General features: G+C 50.2%; 2 protein-coding genes across 9 annotated transcripts in view; both read left to right on the forward strand.

Moving 5' to 3' along the window:
* The window catches only part of Aifm3 (apoptosis inducing factor mitochondria associated 3), a 17,798-nt gene extending 8,591 nt beyond the window's left edge, over window positions 1–9,207 (forward strand). For 4 of the 7 annotated variants that reach the window (XM_029470768.1, XM_029470767.1, XM_029470771.1 and 1 more), the window contains 19 exons: window positions 1,237–1,450; window positions 1,687–1,796; window positions 1,975–2,084; window positions 2,176–2,220; window positions 2,450–2,546; window positions 2,629–2,741; window positions 3,171–3,257; window positions 3,824–3,915; window positions 3,999–4,129; window positions 4,229–4,344; window positions 4,446–4,517; window positions 4,627–4,690; window positions 5,199–5,275; window positions 5,377–5,494; window positions 6,635–6,733; window positions 7,418–7,493; window positions 7,965–8,069; window positions 8,622–8,642; window positions 8,852–9,204. In XM_029470768.1, the coding sequence (XP_029326628.1) occupies window positions 1,237–1,450; window positions 1,687–1,796; window positions 1,975–2,084; window positions 2,176–2,220; window positions 2,450–2,546; window positions 2,629–2,741; window positions 3,171–3,257; window positions 3,824–3,915; window positions 3,999–4,129; window positions 4,229–4,344; window positions 4,446–4,517; window positions 4,627–4,690; window positions 5,199–5,275; window positions 5,377–5,494; window positions 6,635–6,733; window positions 7,418–7,493; window positions 7,965–8,069; window positions 8,622–8,642; window positions 8,852–8,891 (1,787 nt within the window). In that variant the 3' untranslated portion in view covers window positions 8,892–9,204. Of the gene's footprint in view, window positions 1–1,236; window positions 1,451–1,686; window positions 1,797–1,974; window positions 2,085–2,175; window positions 2,221–2,449; window positions 2,547–2,628; window positions 2,742–3,170; window positions 3,258–3,823; window positions 3,916–3,998; window positions 4,130–4,228; window positions 4,345–4,445; window positions 4,518–4,626; window positions 4,691–5,198; window positions 5,276–5,376; window positions 5,495–6,634; window positions 6,734–7,417; window positions 7,494–7,964; window positions 8,070–8,621; window positions 8,643–8,851 lie in introns of all 7 variants that reach the window. The other 3 variants (XM_029470772.1, XM_021184707.2, XM_029470773.1) reach the window with 3 other exon arrangements.
* A 1,221-nt stretch (window positions 9,208–10,428) lies between these two features.
* Window positions 10,429–18,392, forward strand: part of Lztr1 (leucine zipper like transcription regulator 1) — a 17,968-nt gene continuing 10,004 nt past the window's right edge. For both annotated transcript variants that reach the window (XM_029470444.1, XM_021184769.2), the window contains exons 1-5: window positions 10,429–10,952; window positions 11,367–11,429; window positions 13,842–13,898; window positions 17,525–17,604; window positions 17,691–17,799. Coding sequence is in view for 1 of the 2 variants with exons in the window: in XM_021184769.2 (XP_021040428.1) it covers window positions 10,762–10,952; window positions 11,367–11,429; window positions 13,842–13,898; window positions 17,525–17,604; window positions 17,691–17,799 (500 nt within the window). In the remaining variant the exon portion in view is untranslated. The remainder of the gene's footprint in view (window positions 10,953–11,366; window positions 11,430–13,841; window positions 13,899–17,524; window positions 17,605–17,690; window positions 17,800–18,392) is intronic.

The raw sequence follows: 18,392 nt of genomic DNA on the forward strand, positions 1-18,392 counted from the left end.
TGTCCTGGAACTCACTCTGTAGACCAGGCTGGCCTTGAACTCAGAAATCCACCTGCCTCTGCCTCCCAAGTGCTGGGATTAAAGGCGTGTGCCACCACCGTCTGGCAAGTAATTATTTTTTAAAAGTTGTATCGATAAAGAAAAAGTTGAAATTTTGTCGTGTACTTTGCCTTCCTTTTTGTGGTATTGGGACACTGATCCCAGTGTCACCCATGCCAGGCCATTCTGCCACTAAGACTGCCCCAGCCTGAGTACATTTTTTTCCTCAGGTTGGCTGCAGACTCTTATGTACCTGAGGAGGACCTCCTGCCTTGCCTCCTAAGTCAGGATCACAGGTGCTCACTGCGATGCCGTGTGTGTTTTAAACGTGATTTGTTCGCTGTTACTGCTGTTGTTGCAGTCCTGAGGATGGGCTAAAGCCTGTGCAAGCCTCAGGCACTAGACCACTGAGCAACAGACAGTCGGGTTTTTTAATTTTTAATTTTGAACAACAACCTATTGAAGCTGGAATGCCAATGATTCAAGCAGTGCCTGCCCGGGATCCTACAGCTCGGGAAGCAAAGCAGGAGGATCAAGAGGTCAGAGATGCCATCAGCTGTAGACTGAATGTGAGGCTATCATAGTCCGACTACATGAGACTGTTTAAAATCAAACAAAACCCTCACATAACAAAAAACATTTAAAGCTAATGGGAAAGTTGTAAGGACAGTGATTCTTGTCCCCACCCCCAGCCTTCTTGGTTTTTGATGTAGGGTCTCACTTTGTATTCTAGGTTGGTCTAGAACTCATGGGAGTCCTGCTCAGGCTCTGGAGTACTGAGATTGTAGGTGTGATCCACTGGCCCAAGAGAACAGTGAGCACTCTTCCATTGCCCAGATTCACTGGCTGGGAACTGAGCTGTAAATGTGTCTCCAGGCAGGGACATCACCTTTGTCTCTCATTAGATAGATAGATGAGTTGGGCATGAGGTTCTTTCCTCCAGACTGGCTCCAGGTGAAAAGCTGTGTTCTGTGACTCCCTTACTGATTTTATCACTGGAAAGAATAGAAGTTTCTGGTCTGGCTGTAGTTTGGTGGTGGAGTACTAGCCTGACCCGAGGGAGGCCCTGGGTTCTTCAACAAGAAGAAAATACACACGAAAGTGAATTGAAGTCAAGCACCTGTTGCTGGCCTCTGCATGCCTGTGGGGTGGGAACAGGACTGGTTCAACTAGGGCTCATGGCTGCTCTGTCCACAGTGGAGCTCAAGATTGAAGTGGTGCTGCCAGAGAAAGAGCGGGGCAAGGAGGAGCTGTCAGCCAGCGGAAAGGGCAGCCCCCGGGGTTACCAGGGCAACGGCACAGCACGCCACTTCCATGCTGAAGAGCGACTGCCCACCCCACAACCCTATCCCAGCCCTCAGGACTGTGTGGAGGCTACTGTTTGCCATGTCAAGGACCTCGAGAATGGCCAGTGGGTGCTGGGCTGCAAGGGTGGTGGTAGGACCTGAGGTGGGGGCATGGGAGAGACCACACATGAGGGGTTGGGCTGAGGCCTTGTATGAAATGGGCTGTAGCTCTTGGCTCCCTGATGCTAAGCTTTGTGCTTCAGCTGTTCTGGGCTTCCCAAATATTGGACCCTGGGAGGAGGTGCTTACAGGAGGACATGACTAGCTTCTGGTTTGATCTCTGAGCACAGCCCCTCCCCAGGATGCGGGAAGTGGAGCTGGGCTGGGGAAAGGTGTTGCTGGTAAAGGACAATGGGGAATTCCATGCCCTGGGCCATAAGTGTCCTCACTATGGAGCGCCCCTGGTGAAAGGTAAGAAAGTGTGAGGTATACATGGGAGGTGGGATATGCCATCCATGCCTATATAGGGAGTCTAGAAGGCCCCAGGGCCTTCAGCCATTTGTGAGGGCTCCTGGGTTGGGGAGAGGTCCAGCAGGGTCCAGTCCCTTCTGGGCATGGCGCTAGACTGGCACTCATTTGTCTCTCCTAGGTGTACTGTCCCGGGGACGTGTGCGCTGCCCCTGGCATGGTGCCTGCTTCAACATTAGTACTGGGGACCTAGAGGACTTCCCAGGCCTGGACAGTCTGCATAAGTTCCAGGTAGGGCTGGGAAAGTGACATGGTGGGAGCCTGTGCTGTGGAGTCAGAGACTGAAGCATCTCAAAGTCTGGTGCTGATACTGCCCTCTCAGGTGAAGATTGAGAAGGAGAAGGTGACCATTCGGGCAAGCAAGCAGGTACCAGGGAGACTCAGGTCACCAAGGCCCAGGTTTAAGAGGAAGGGTTTTGAGGGTTAAAGACCAAGGCTGGGAGGGTATCTTGGCTGGAGATACTCTTTGGCATGAGGCAAAGCCCTGTGGTGGAAGGGAGCCTGGCGTGGGAGGGGAATGAGGGATTGTAGGATGGAGATGAGGCTGGGCTGGAACCTCAGGATCCAAGCTCCGTGCTGCGCTTCCCCACTCTCAGGCCCTGCAGCTACAGCGGAGGACAAAGGTGATGGCCAAGTGTATCTCTCCAAGTGCAGGCCACAGCAGTAGCACCAATGTGCTCATAGTGGGTGCAGGTTGGTGTGGGGCTAATGAAGGAAAGGGGGAGCTTGGAAGGTGGGAGAGGCCTTGGCCTTGGTCTATGGTCCTGTCACTCAGGTGCTGCTGGCCTAGTATGTGCAGAAACACTGAGGCAGGAGGGCTTCTCAGACCGGATTGTCCTTTGCACACTGGATCGACATCTGCCCTATGACCGGGCCAAGCTCAGCAAGGTAGGGATGGAACGGTGTACCCTGTCCCCAGATCCATCATGTATACATGGAGCCTTGCCTGCATGTACGCACTAGAGGTCTAGCCGAGTATTCTCTGCAGTCTCCCAAGCCTGTCTATGGTGCTTGTAAGAGATCTGGGTTTGTTGAGTTCTGTCCCAAAGCCCCAGTGTGATGCAGTGTCTTCACCCTCCCTGGGGTCTGCATCCTCTTCAGTACAATGAAATGTCAGGAGTGTAATATATATGTTTTAAATCTTAGCACCTGGGAGGTAGAGGCAGGTAGATCTCTGTGAGTTTGGTATACATAGCTAGTTCCAGGCCAGCCAGAGCTACAAACAGAGACCCTGTCTCAAAAAAGTTAATAAATAAAAATAAAATAAAATAGCCACCATCTCACCATCTGACCCTGACTCATGACCATGTTCCTCAGTCCCTGGATGCACAACCTGAACAGCTGGCCCTGAGACCCAAGGAATTCTTCCGGGCCTATGGCATTGAGATGCTCACTGAGGCTCAGGTATGAAGAAAGTGAGGACTGGGGGCAGTCAATGAAAATGTCTAAGGAAACAAGAGGCCGAGGGTACCCCTGGAGGTGTGATGGGTGCCCAGCACCGAGCCTTCTTCCTGGCAGAGGTATGGGGATAGTCTGGTCCCAGCTAAGACAAGGGAGCCTTGTGGGACTCGAAAGTATATAAAGGCTGGGCGCGGTGGCGCACGCCTCAATCCCAGCACTCGGGAGGCAGAGGCAGGCAGATTTCTGAGTTCAAGGCCAGCCTGGTCTACAAAGTGAGTTCCAGNAGCCTGGTCTACAAAGTGAGTTCCAGGACAGCCAGGGCTATACAGAGAAACCCTGTCTCGAAAAACCAAAAAAAAAAAAAAAAGAAAGAAAAGAAAAGAAAAAGAAAGAAGGAAGGAAGGAAGGAAAGAAGGAAAGAAAGAATTTAAAGACAACTTTGAAGGGTCGGGACTCCCCTGAAGCTGCACCTTAGAAGTCTAAGTTCGGGTTCTGGGGGTCTTGTGGAACTCTAAGCCACAAGACCCAAGCCTGTGCTGAAAACTCTTGCTGCCCTCTGGGGTTTGCAGGTAGTCACAGTGGACGTGAGAAATAAGAAGGTTGTGTTCAAGGATGGCTTCAAGCTAGAGTACAGCAAGCTGCTGCTGGCACCAGGGAGTAGGTAGGTAAATGTCTTCTGCCAGACACTAGGCAGCTGGACATCAGCCAGGGTGGGAGAGCCTCACTGATCCCACCGAATCTTAGCCCTAAGACCCTGACCTGCAAAGGGAAAGATGTAGAGAATGTATTCACCATTCGCACGCCCGAGGATGCCAACCGCGTGCTGCGGCTCGCCCGGGGCCGCAATGCTGTTGTTGTGGGAGCAGGCTTTCTGGGTGAGTAGCTGCAGGGGAGGTGGGTAGTGGTTAGCTACCATACCCAGTCCTAGGGCGTGAGTAGAGTGCTAGCCTTGCTACTCCCTGCCCACCACCCAGGGATGGAGGTCGCTGCTTATCTGACTGAGAAAGCCCACTCAGTATCTGTGGTAGAGCTGGAGGAGACACCCTTCCGGAGGTTCCTGGGGGAACGTGTTGGTCGTGCACTTATGAAGGCGAGTCTGTTTCGATGCTTGGCCTCTAGATGCCCTAGTTGACTTGCCTGGCCCCAGGCCAGAGTCTCACCCACTATCCATGTTCCTCCTTGCTTGTACAGATGTTTGAAAACAACCGGGTGAAGTTCTATATGCAGACAGAGGTGTCAGAGCTGCGGGCTCAAGAGGGAAAGGTAGGCTTTTCTCTGCTGTTGCTGCTGCTGCTGTTGCTGCTGCTGGAGTCTGTGTCTCTCCCTGTGCTCAGGAGCTGTGCCCACTCAGTCACCCATTCCCTCCCCACAGCTGCAGGAGGTGGTGCTGAAGAGCAGCAAAGTCCTGCGAGCAGATGTCTGCGTGTTAGGCATTGGTGAGTAGGTAGACAAGCAAGTAGTAGTAAACAGAACTGTTACTTGAGCCTCAGTTTCCACATCTGAAAAATGGGACTCCAATGGTACCCACTTCACAGGACCATTGTTTACTGGGCTTAGTCTAGGCCTCTCATGGAGCAGGTGACTGCTCTCTATGATACCAGCTGATACATAGGACACAGACAAGTTTCTGATTGGTTCCTATGCCAACCCACATAATAGTTTGGGGAGGAGCCAAGCTGGAAGGTGGTAACACAGGGTTGGAGAAGCATGTCTTGGGATCCCTATCAGGAGAGTTCTATAGCACTTATTGGGGAGACAGTTCCTGAGGCTAAATGGGGAGCACAGAGCCTAGAGATGGGCTGACAGAGGGCAGGATGCAGGAAGTCCCCAGGTGGGCATCCTATGGGTGACTAATCTGGGGCTGGCAGATACGGCAGGAATGGAGAGAGAGATGAGACAGAATGGCGGGACCAGGGTGTGGATGCATGGCTTCTGTCCTGTTAGGTGCGGTGCCTGCCACAGGCTTCCTGAGGCAGAGTGGCATTGGTCTGGATTCCCGAGGTTTCATCCCAGTCAACAAGGTGGGGCTGGATGAAGTGGGTAGGATGCGGGGTGGAGCATGGCTGGATGACCATGTCAGCTCCCCTGTACCACCCACAGAGCCCTGGCCCTCTCCCCACAGATGATGCAGACCAATGTCCCAGGAGTGTTTGCTGCAGGTGATGCTGTCACCTTTCCTCTTGCCTGGAGGAACAATCGGAAAGTGAACATCCCACACTGGCAGATGGCTCACGCCCAGGGTATGGCCAGCCCCGAGGCAAGTTAAGGGCTGGAAGGCTATCCCAGGGTCTCAGTCACCTTCAGGTCCAGACCGCAGTTGTTGGTCTGGGGTCTTAAGTTCAAGGGTTGGTGGTTCAGCGAGTCTTATCCAGTGATCAGTCGGTGTACAGAGTGGCCTCTCTCCTGAGACCCTCTGCATACTTGCTGGATAAAACCCTCTCCAGCCCAGCTGTCTTTTTGCTACCCTCCCCTTTTTTGTTCTCAGGGTTATGTATTTGGTAGAATTGCTGCTTGACCAGCAATCACCTCTGAGAGGGAGGAAGGATTTATTTAGTAGGCTAGCTTCTTACTCAGGGCCTTGTCTTTCTTGCACCACTCTGTGACTCGGTTGGGTTATTGTGGTTTTTGTGGAATTACCTCCCCTGACATTTTTTTGGTAGCCACCAGATCTCCTGAGCTTCATGGACTATGGACTTTGCTCTCAGTCCCTAGGATGCAGGCACCAGTGTGTTAATCGCCTCAAGACCTTATAAAGGACCTCCACATCTCTAGTCTTGGACAGGGATTTCTCCTACGTCTTACCTTCCCTTTCTTCTTCCTTCACCATTATCTAAAAGGCTGATGGTAGTGGTATCTCCCAACTCCAGTATCTGTTTAAAATTGCTACTAGAGAATAAGGATCCAAAGGTACTCCTTGGCCAAATATAATTAGGACTTAGGGCTCTCTGGAGATTCTTAGATGTATTCAATTGTAGATTTAGGTGGAGCTTTAGAAGCGGGAAGCCACCTGTGCTAACTCTGTGGGCCTGTCATCTCTCCTGTCTGGCCTTTGTGCCCCATTGTCTTCCCTCTTTACACCTGCTACATCTGATCAGTTGTCTGTGTACACAGTTGTGAAGTAGCTCACAACCCCAGTAGACCTTTCAGATGTACAACACATCATTCAAAGAGGACGAATGTAAGTGGATCTCTGGGGCCAAGCTAACTGTACTCACTAACTGCATCCAAAGGTGGCCTATGGGCTGAACATGATTCTTTTTTAGGAGGCCTGGGCAAAAAAAAACCCATACCTGTCAAGGGTCCCTGGAGTGGGCTGAGAGCAGGCAGCTGGGGTGGTGAGAGAAGGAAGGATTGAGTTCACACCACCCTGGATTTTTCAGGGCGGGTAGCAGCTCAGAACATGCTGGCACAGGAGGCTGAGATCAACACGGTACCCTATCTGTGGACTGCCATGTTCGGCAAAAGCCTTCGCTACGCTGGTAACTAAAAGCTTGTCTCCTGGGATGGGGTCCTGAAGGCACTTCAGGATTAAGTATGGGAGTTGGGTCCAGTAAGAAGAAGAATTGGCAAATAAGAACTGGCTTGGCTCAGGTGCATACTGCAATCCCAGCAGTCCAGAGGCTAAAATGGGAAGCAGGAACTGGAGACCAATCTGGGAAGATCAGGAATTGGAGAGCAATCTGAGTCTTAGATGGTGGAGCCAGGAACTGCTTAGGAGAGCAGAGGGTTGACCAGATGGCTCAGTGGGTAAGGGTTCTTGCTGCCATACTGATGACGAGTTCAATTCTTAGAACCCACATAGTGGAAGGTGAAAAATCACCTCCTGCAAATTGTCCTCTGATCTCCATACATGCATGTGTGCATACACATGAAATAATAAATGTCATTTTAAAAAAGTCGGAGTAGGATCCAGGTATAGTGGCACAGGAGTTTAGTCCCAGCACTTGAGAGCAGAGCCAAATGGATCTCTTGAGTTCAAGGCTGGCCTGATCTACAGAGTGAGTTTTAGGACAGCCAGGGCTACACAGAGAAACCCTGTCTCAGAAAAACAAGAGGGAGAGAGAGAGAGGAAAGGTGGGGAGGGAGGTCTGTTGTTTAGACAGGAGCTAGGGAGCCTATGAAGACTGTCCCCTTCCCCAGTTCACATGGGCGCCCTCCCACAGGCTACGGAGAAGGCTTCGATGATGTCATCATTCAGGGGGATCTGGAGGAGCTGAAGTTTGTGGCTTTTTATACCAAGTGAGAGCAATGGGGTGCGATGGGAGCATGGAGCAGTGGGAGTGCTGTTGGGAATCGATAGTGTTAGCAAAGCAGCAGGGGCTAAAAGACAAGTGAATGGTCGCATGGGGGTGTTGGGCAGGAGATGAGGAGGAAGCAACAACCGTCCTCCCGTGCATCGAACAATACTGTGTCTTCTGGATATTTCTTTGAGGTAAGTGTTGACACTGAGGTAGGTAGGTGTCTACAACAAGGAAAGACAGACTGGTGTAGACAAGCTGATGCTAAGGCTGGGCCCATCCCTGCTCTGTGCCAAGGGTTTCTTTGGGCAGCTGACAGTGCTGGGACCAAATGGAGGGCTGGGTGCTCAAGACATCTTGTTTCCCTGGACAAGAGCCTTCCCGGCATCCCAGGTGGACCAGAAGGTGTTAGGATCTCAAGAAGGATCACTGCTGCTAGTGGTCCTCAGGCTTGGGCTCCTTCTCTCCATAGAGGTGACGAAGTGATTGCTGTGGCCAGCATGAACTACGATCCCATCGTATCCAAGGTGGCTGAGGTGCTAGCCTCAGGTCGAGCCATCCGGAAGCGGGAGGTGGAGTGAGTGCGGGTGTGGGAGGCTGTAGGGTGTGTGTGGGTGTCCTGGATAGGATCTATTAAAGCTACCATGGCAGCCTGTTGCCCGCTCAGTCCTATAGAGTTCTTCTCCTCACTTTCAGTTCCCATGGTTCCTGGGTGAGATGGGGGTAAATTTGGTTTAGAAGTTGACAGGATATGATTGCAAAGAACCGGGTGTGTGGCCCAGAGAGGAGCCAATGTTGGGCGGTGGAGGCAATGTGATCTGTGCTTGGCAGAACTTAGGTGGAGAAACATAGCAGGTGATGCCCCCAGATGTGCCATCCACAGAGAAGTGGGGTGGTTACATGACATCTGGGAAGCAGTGGACATGAGCCATTACCATCATCCCAGCACAGTGCCAGTGAGTCCCCAGTAGCTTAACCTGTGTACAGAGAACTTCCCAGGACGAGAGACAGGCCAGAGGTGACTGATGGCTATGTGTCAGGGTAAATCCTAGAGTGGAAGACTCAGAGTGGATCTGATAAATGATATACTTTCTTTGGCCTTCTGTTTTTCCCTCTTGCCTTCGAAAAGGTTGTTTATGCTACACAGCAAGTACGTGCATTGTTTCTTGTTGACTGTTCTCAGCCTTTCTTCCCCAGCCCAATGACTGAACCCTCCCACCTTGCCCAAGTCCATTACCTACGGGGCTTTGACACAGATCAGTCCCTGCTGCTGTATTCAAGAATCATTGGCTCATGGTGCCTAGAGTGGGGAACCTATCTCCTCTTCTGCCCTGACCCATCCTCCTCTCATTCCTGCAGAACCGGTGACATGTCTTGGCTCACAGGAAAAGGATCCTGAGCTCTCCTGTGGTGGACTTGGGCAGGTTTCTGGGGTACCAAGGTCAGAGACCAAGTCCTGGGGCAAGTGCCAACTCCAATTTCCCAGGATCCCTCACCGTGGAATCTGAGTCCTCCAAGGCTTGCCTTGACCTGTCTGCCTCGCCTCCAGCCAGGCTACCACAGCCTCCAGAAGATGGTCCATTCTCAATGCCTCAGCTGTCACTGACAGCTGGGTGTATTGGCAGGACAGGCTCTGCCTCGGTTTCCTCTATTAGGATTTTCCCAGCAAGTCCCTTCAACATTACCTTAAAATTAAAACGCATGTCTCAGCAGAACTGCGTCCTAGTGTAATTGGGCCGACACTTAGAGCCAGGCATGATGTGACACATCTGTAATAGTGGCACTCAGGACAGAGGCAGGAGGGTTAGAAGTCTCAGTCTTTTTTTTTTTTTTTTAAAGCTTCACAAGCCAGAGACAGCTTTTGTATTTGTCCACTTGAGAGAGATGGGAGCTGGGTCCTGCAGACTCCATGCTGCCACAGAAACCTGAGCTCAGACCAGGAGGTGGTGGCACACACCTTTAATCCCAGTGCCTGGGAGGCAGAGGCAGGCAGATCTCTGAATTCAAGGTCAGCCTAATCTACAGTGAGTTCCAGGACAGCCAGAGCTACACAGAGAAACTCTGTCTGAAATAAAACAAAATGAAAATCACCTCATTGTTATTAACTCACAAATACACTCTGCTGGATTACAGTAGTCACTCAAAAACCTATCCAGTCACATTCTGTATATCTCTAGGTTTTGTTTTGTTTTTGTACAGTTAGGATAGCCATTGTGAAGCTGCTCTTGACTTTCACTATTTTACATTTATAAGCTCTTACAAAAAAAATATGAAACTAAGCCGGGCGTGGTGGCGCACGCCTTTAATCCCAGCACTTGGGAGGCAGAGGCAGGCGGATTTCTGAGTTCGAGGCCAGCCTGGTCTACAAAGTGAGTTCCAGGACAGCCAGGGCTACACAGAGAAACCCTGTCTCGAAAAACCAAAAAAAAAAAAAAAAAAAAAAAAAAAAAAAAAAAAAAAAAAAAAAAAAAAAAAATGAAACTAGACCAATTGACGTGATATCCATTTCACTACATGTGTCCCTTGTGCCTGAACTTCCTGAATCATTTCACAGGTGATTCAGCTGGCAGCAGACTACAAATAAAACACACACACACACAAATTGTGGTGTAGCCTTGTGGCAGAGTGCATGCCGATCAAATCCTAGGTTCAAAACCCATAGCAAAACAGAGAAAGAGGGAGAGGGAGGGGGAGGAAGAGAGAGGAGAGAAATAAATGAAGATACTGCTCTCAACTGAGAACCCAAAGGTGCCCCGCCATCAAGAGTCCCAGACAATAAGAATGCCAAGAAAGAGCAGAGGGGGAGCAGTGAAGATCAGGTTTGGGGAGCACAAACAGAAGGTGGACAGTTGAGCTGCTCGCTTGCACGTCCGAAACCTCATCCTGGAGGAGGGCGGGAGGACCTTCCGGAAGACGGCAAAGCCCGACTACAAGGCATGCCGGGAGCTCGCCGCTGCCTTGAGAATGTCAGTGGTTTACTGTGGTCAGAGTGCGTATCCTGAAAGAGGAAACCCAAATCGAGACTTGGCCAGAAATACTTTCCAGAATGTGACGTGCTCGATATACGATAATGCGAGGAGCCGGGCCGCCAGGTTCCTCGATAGCGAGCCGCGTCGCGGGGAGCGCGAGGTTTGTCGGGAGGCCCGACAAACCGGCCGGAAGTGCTACACCAGCGGCGCAGGGCTCTCTGGGAAGTGTGGTCCTTTGGCTCTGCCCGGGCGGTGGCCGTGAGTCCTGCAACCTGGCGGCCTATCCAGCCTGAACCAGGGATGGCTGGCTCCGGAGGCCCCATTGGGTCCGGGGCCTTGACAGGAGGGGTACGCTCCAAGGTGGCTCCGAGCGTGGACTTTGACCACAGCTGCTCAGACAGTGTCGAGTACCTGACGCTCAACTTTGGACCCTTCGAAACCGTGCATCGCTGGCGGCGCCTCCCACCCTGCGACGAATTCGTGGGCGCCCGGTACGACAGTGTACAGGGATCCTGAAGACACTGGTAGTAGGGACGAGAGCTGAAGTCTTAGGACGGGCTCTAGGGACGAAATCCCGTGTGATGTCTTGGAGTATGGATTGGTCATTCCCAAAGCTGAGTTCCCAGGGAGTAGCACAGTAGTGATTCTAGGCAGGGTACCAGACTTGTGTTTCTGAGGATCCTGTTTGGGTCCCTGAGCTGTGAGGTATGAGTGGGAAGTCTGAAGCGTCCCTGATGTATCAGGTGTCCTTGCTGTCTGAAGAACTGAAGGATCTCTATAGATCTTAGCAGTTGAGAGGCTTTGTCCAAACTTATGTGGTAGCAACCATGTGTGTAGTCCCATTTCTTGGGTGCCAGCTGGGAGAGTTCCGGTCTCACCACCCTTCACCCCTTCTTTCTTTCTAGGCGCAGCAAGCACACAGTCGTGGCATATAAGGATGCCATCTATGTGTTTGGTGGAGACAACGGGTGAGTTTGCCTGTTTTGATCGAAGTGGTGGCAGGGGATGATGACAGAGAGACAGAGGATGGGCGTCATTAGCCATGCCCTGTGAGCCTCTGTTTCGCCATCTGTGTGGTGCTTTGCACTTGATTCCCATGTTACGGTGAGGAAGATCCTACCCCTAAAGCCCTGTTATCCAGCATTCAAATGGCAGCTGTGCTAGGTTCATGGAAATATCCTTGTTTTGAATGAGGAGACAGCTTTGGAAGAAACATGTGTACTCTTGCTAGCCCTACTGGCACTTTTCTTCTTTCCCTACACTTCTCTCTAGGCTTTGCCCAAATGCTTGTTTTGTAACATCTCTTATGTGTGTGTGTGGGGGGGGGGGGCGGCGCAAATGTGGAGATCAGACAACAGCTAGCAGGAATCATTTCTCCTAGTATGGGTACCAGGGCTTGAAGTCAGGTTGCAAGACATGGAGGCAAGTCTTGTTGAGTCATCTCACTACCTCTAAAACAGTTTTCTTGATGTTGTATACACATTTGGTAGAGATTTCCCTGTGTTGCTTTAACCTCCTGGAAAACAATATTCCTGGAAATGACCTAGTAAGCACATCTCCATGCACATAGACTTCCACCAAGTAAGCTGAGGTTATGTATTTACATATGACTGACTCCCTCCTCTCAGGCCTAGAACCTGGCCTAAAGCCCAGGACAGGGACTATAGCCTTGGTCCTGTAGACTACCTGAGGTAGCTGACCTAGAGCAAGTGAGATTTTCAGGTCTATTAGGACATACAAACTTGGCCATGACCGTCTGGGATTTTAGCTCATCTCCACAGTCTCTTTCTCCATGAGCAGTTGGGGATTCATGTACAACTGCACGTCAGAGTGCGAGTTACTTGGTTCACAGTTCTGAATGCCTCTGTCTTCTTTGTCCTAATAGGAGGGTATGGCCTGCTTGTTAGTGCTGTCCTGTCTCTTTGATGACCTTGCCTTTGGATTGTCCCCATCCTTGCTGCCTAGCCATTTGCAATGTTGTTCCTTCCCTTGCACACTTCTGTCCTCTTCTAATGTTCTTTTGGGTGAGGCCTTGTGCCCTCTCATCTCTTTTAAGTGCCACTTGCCCCTGGTGTTGGCCGAGATCCATTTCCTTACTGTTTCCTACAGCAGTGTCCAGATGTACTCATTTACTAAGCAGAAGAAAAGAACGAGCCTTAGTAAGAATTTCTACACCAAAAAGGCTGGCATCTAGCATAGGGTGGGTAGGATATTAGGAATGCTGTCCTCAGCATCTACTGGAGCAGGTAGACAACTATGTGGTAATAAACAGAAGTGGTCTCAGTATGCGTTTTCAAAAGAAAAGTTAGAGAAGGCCAGCTACACATTTATTTGGCTGTGAGTTATGATAAACCAGGGCGCCCTCCATTAACAGAGTGGAAAGAAGAGTTCCTTCTGGGCAGCGGCAACTTTGGGTATTGGGAAGGTAGGAGCCAGGAAACCTGGCAGTGGGGGTGAGGCCTGGTCAGTTAAGTTAGACTCTTGAGGGTTACAGCAGGGGGGCTTCCTTATCACACTGGCTCAGGTAGACTACGGTCTCCTGGTTTTAGGGAAAACTGTTAGGTTTTGGGATCAACAGCTTTCGGTTTATGAGGCTTTTGACCTTGGTAACTGTTCTTTTGCCCTGGTCTTTGGGGACCTAGTATAGGAAATTAGTTTAAAACAGTAGTCTCCCATCATTTTGTTTAACAAGTGCCACTAAGTTTAAGTAGGGGGTTAAATGAGGAAGGGCAGGAACTAGACATGATACTAGCATCTCAGGTTTGACATCTTGGCCATAAAATGAAGTTAGGAAGGGCACCCACCTAGCACAGCCTGAGCAAGGCAGGGAGAGATGCCCTGCAAAGGCCTGGCTTGGAGCGGGTGTTTGAGATCCTATTGGTTCACCTTTCTTCCACATCAACAAATTGGTAATATGCCCAACTTGCATATTAAATGCAAGCTGGCCCAGTGAGCAGTGGAATTACCTCTGATGCAGTTGTCATGTCAGATGGCAGCAGATGGAAAGCATGCAGGTCTCCACTGATGTTTGAGCCCGAGTGTTGTCATTGCGGGGCAGCCTTGGAAGGGTTCAGTGCAGGACAGGACTTCTGGAGGCTGGGTGAGGTGTGAGTGAGGACGCCAGCCCTGGGCCCTTGAGTGGGCCACTGGTGGTGTGATCAAGCTGGCCTTGCCTGCGTGGGAGCCCTAGTTGCCCATATCACCTAGTCACTAGTTTTGAGCTTTGGACATTGACGAGTTGTCTGACAGGTCAGTGAGTCAGGCCCTTCTTACTGCCTCCAACCCTAGATGCATGCCTTCTCCCATCTTGAAGATCCTGAGGAGGTGACACCTTGCAATATCCTGGCAGCTGCCATTCTTTCTCTCTGATTGCCTTTCAGAAAGACGATGCTCAATGATCTCCTGCGTTTCGATGTGAAGGATTGCTCCTGGTGCAGGTGGGTAACCCCTGGGCTCCAGGATCCTGCCTGTCTTTCTAGAGAGCAGCAGCACTGGGCCGGATTCACTGGCTTAGAGAGTCAGCTCAGATGAGAGCCTTGAATGGCTTCTCTTCTCATGGCTTTCTGTGAGAATGATTATCCTATATTATCCCAAGTCCTGTGAGCTACAGGCTGCATTTGGTCTGGTTGGTGGAAAGTAGATTCTGACTTGGGTGGGACCTTCGATCACTAGAATTTGTCCTGGGCCAGGAGCAGCTGTGAGATCTCAGGGTATGGACAGGCCTCAGCTTAGACAGTTTTCTCAGAGTTCCATCTCAAGGCTGTCAGCAGAGCCTTTTGTCCAACCTTTGTCTCATAGGGCTAGTCGCATGCCAGTAGACCCCACACAGTTGTTGCGCAGCATGAAAACCCTATGAGTGACAACCTCAGCCGTGTGGCCTTGGACAGGAGCTGCCTGCCTTTGGTGGGTGCCACACGTATTCGTGTTTTCTGCAGCAGAACCTGATCTGGCAGCAGCTGACAGCTGATGGGGAGACACAGTCCTGAGGGTCAGGATGTACTGGGCTCACTAGCTCCATCACCTGCTCACACAGGAGCACAGTGCCACACAGCCCCTTCTGCTACATGCTCTGTAGTCTGTAGGACATGCCCCTTGGTCCCTAGCAGCCTTCTGGAATGGGGTCTCTTTTGTCAGGAGGATTCAGGGCTCTGGCGATTGTGTGACTGCCCTGGACATTGAACCAGGCTGGGTAGCTCTACTTGGCATCATGCACTGTCTTAGTTAGGGCAGGAAAGTGTTTACCTCACATTACTATTCTGTGTCATAAGGAAGTCAAGGCAGGGGCTTAAGGTAGGTATCTGGAGTCAGGAACAGAAGCCATGGAGGAATGCTACTAGCTTGTGCCTCATGATGTGCTCAGCCTGCTTTCTTACACCACCCAGGACCACCTGGCTGGAGGTGGCCCTACCTACAATGGGCTGAGACTTCCCACACCACCAATAAAGGAAATGCCTATAGGCTTGCCTGTAGCCCAATATTATGGAGACATCTTCTCTATTGTGTTTCCCTGTTTTCATATAACTGTAGCTTGCATCAAATTAACAAAAACAAACAAGTAGAAACAACAAAACCCCACCACCAACTAGGACACCCACCTCTGCTTGGTTTTCCCATAGCACCTGCATAGCAGCTGCAAGTGTTTCTCTTGAACTTGATCTTTACACAACTGCTACAGATTCTTCTACCTCTCTTTCCTTTTCTGGATACAAAACCCAGGGATTAGTGCATGCCAGGCAAGCACTCTGCCTCTGAGCCGTCTTCCCAGCCTTCCTTGTATTTGTTTGTTTGTTTTCTGAGACAGGATCTCGTGTGTACCCCAGACTGGCTTCAGACTTGCTATGTAGGTAAGGATGACCATGACCTCTTACCCTGAATCTGAGAGCTGGGACGACAGGTGCTTGCTACCATGCCCAGTTTATGTAGTACTGAGCATCTAACTTAGGGCTTTGGCTAGGCAGGCTTAGTGCAGGCTAAGCAAGCACTTTATTAATTGAACTCCATTTCCAGGTCCAGTCCTCAGTTGATTTTAATGATTGCTTTGACTGGCCAGCGAGATGACTCGGCAGGGAGAGAACTTGCTGTGCTGGCCTGGTGACCTGAGTTCTGCCCTCAGAACCTGAGAGAAGGTGGAAGGAGAGAGCAAGCTCACACACAGCTGCCCTCTCACTTCCACAGGCACACATGGGATTCTTAGCCTGGTGCAAAAATGAAAACCACTTTGGAACTTTGGAACTGTCAGTCAAAAGGTGCTTAAGAAAGGCAGACAAAGTGGTATATACCTGTAATACTAGCACTCAGGAAGCTAACACAAAAGGATCCTAAGTTCAAGACCAACCTGAGTTCAAGACTGGCCTTCCCCAGTTCTAAGGCTGTAGCTCAATGGTAGTAGTGTTTGCCTAGCATGTCCAAGGTCCTGGGTTCATTACCCAACACTGCAGAAAATTCACATACAGTCTAGTATGGTGGGTGTAGACACTTAACATTTTAGTTCTGAGAGGCAAGCAGGAGCTTTGCAAATCTGAGACTAGCCTGGTTACATAGCAAGACCTCAAAAAACAAGCAGAAATGAATTGCTTAAGTTGAGCATTGTCTTAGTTAGGGTTTTACTGCTGTGAACAGACACCATGACTAAGGCAAGTCTTATAAAAAACATTTATTTGGGGCTGGCTTACAGGCTCAGAGGTTCAGTCCATTATCATCAAGTTGGGAACATGGCAGTATCCAGGCAGGCATGGCACAGGAGGAGCTAAGAGTTCTATGTCTTCATCCAAAGGCTGCTAGTGGAAGACTGACTTCCAGGCAACTAGGGTGAGGGTCTTAAGCCCACACCCACAGTGACACACCTATTCCAACCAGGTCACACCTATTCCAACAAGGCCATACCTCCGAATGGTGCCACTCCCTGGACCGAGAATATACAAACCATCACAAGCATAGAGCTACCTTTCCAAAATCCCAGCATCCTGAGACCAGGACCAAGTCAAATTCTGTTGCCTACTTGAAAAAACAAATTATAAAATACCTTTCAAATGATTCAAAAAACAAAAACTAAACAAACAAAAAAAAGTCCCAGCCAGGTATCACCAATGGCTCACACATGTATTGATTGATTGATTGATTTTTTGAGACAGGGTTTCTCTGTGTATCCCTGAATGTCCTAGAACTCATTCTAGACCAGGCTGGCCTGCCTCTGCCTCCCAAGTGCTGGGATTAAAGATGTGCGCCACCTCTGCCCTGCTTGGCTCACACATTTAACCCCAACATTCAGGCAGAGCTCTGTGAGTTGAGGCCAGTCTGGTCTACATTCTACTTCTACTTTCTATGTCTACTTCTAGGCCAGCTAAGGCTACATAGTAAGACCCTGTTTAAAGTGGGGGCGGGGAGTCAGGAACGGTGGTTTTTTAATCTCAGCACTGGAGAGGCAAAAGTAGGTGGATCTCTGAGTTTAAGGCCAGCCTGGTCTGCATAGTTTCAGAACAGCCAGAGACCCTTTCTCAAAAAAATTCCCGAGAGGCCTCTCAGAGGTATTCAGTAGAAGGGTAGAGAGTGAGGGCCTGCTCCAGGTAGGTAAGTAGGAATTTTAATGCCTATTTGGTTTTCTCCTGATTAGTATGTTTTAAAGGGCTCAGTGAGAGAAATGACACCTTTGAAATACAGAAGAAAAACAAACCTGACCCCTGGCTCACATCTCTCCTCCCCTCTTGGGTGGCTGAGGTAAAAGATTGCTTGAACCATAATTGAGGCAAACTTGGGCACCATAGTGATAATCTGTCTGAAAGAATTAGCAGATTACTGCAGTCATGGGGATGGCGCCCTTGAATTCTATTATGGAGGAGACTGTGATAGGAGGGTGATAAGCTTGAGGCTGACCAGGACTACGTAGCCTAATGAGTTACGTGGCAGCCTAGATACTTGCAGCAACACCATAACTTGAAGAGCAGGGGAGAGGGAGGGTAGGTCAAAGAGAGCCAGGGAAGGAAAGAGAGAGCATGTTGGAATCAGAGGCTGTAGTGCTTGGACTGCCTGGCGGGGGCCTCACTGACCTCCCCTTGTGCCTCTCCAGAGCCTTCACCACCGGCACCCCTCCAGCCCCCCGTTACCACCACTCTGCTGTGGTCTATGGGAGCAGCATGTTCGTCTTTGGTAAGCAGCAGCCTCTTGCTCTCCTGAACCCACAGACCAAAGTAGTACCATAGATATAACCCTTCACTTTCATTCTTGTCTTCCAGGGGGCTATACTGGAGATATTTATTCCAATTCTAACTTGAAGAATAAAAATGACCTCTTTGAATACAAATTTGCAACTGGCCAGTGGACGGAGTGGAAGATTGAAGGGAGGTAAGAGATTCTGCTGAGAACTTTTATAGTAAGCGAGGCCTAATGGTATTCAGCCCTGTGTGCCTCCTGCCACAACCCACACGAGGAGCCTGTGGCTGGGAGATGTTCATTTACTGCTTAATTTTCATCTCTGCTAAGTCCGGTGAGGGCACAGGCAGGAAGCCAGGAACTGGTACTGAGTCCTTGTTGCACTGCCTGCTCCCAGGTTCACATCTCCTGCCTGCTCTATGAGCCCACTGTTCTCTTAGCAGCTGGGAGGTGCTGTGTCTGAGTGGACCCCAGATCTCGTTGGTTGTCCTTTGTTTGGTTTCTCATCGCTGGATGGAACCCAAGGCCTTGCTGATAGGAGGCAAACTTTCTGTCGTTGAACTACGCTCCCTACATCTGATTTTTGACTCCTATCTTTGCAGTAGGATCTGTAGGCTAGCCTAGCTTTGAGCCTGAGTGCTGCGGTTACAGGTGTACCACACTATGTCTGTTTTTTGGTGGTTTGTTTTTTTTTTTTTTTTTTTCAAGACAGGGTTTCTCTGTATAGCCCTAGCTGTCCTGGAACTCACTTTGTAGACCAGGCTGGCCTCAAACTCAGAAATCCA

This window comes from Mus caroli, chromosome 16, assembly GCF_900094665.2.
Source record: "Mus caroli chromosome 16, CAROLI_EIJ_v1.1, whole genome shotgun sequence".
Taxonomy (NCBI): Eukaryota; Metazoa; Chordata; class Mammalia; order Rodentia; family Muridae; genus Mus; species Mus caroli.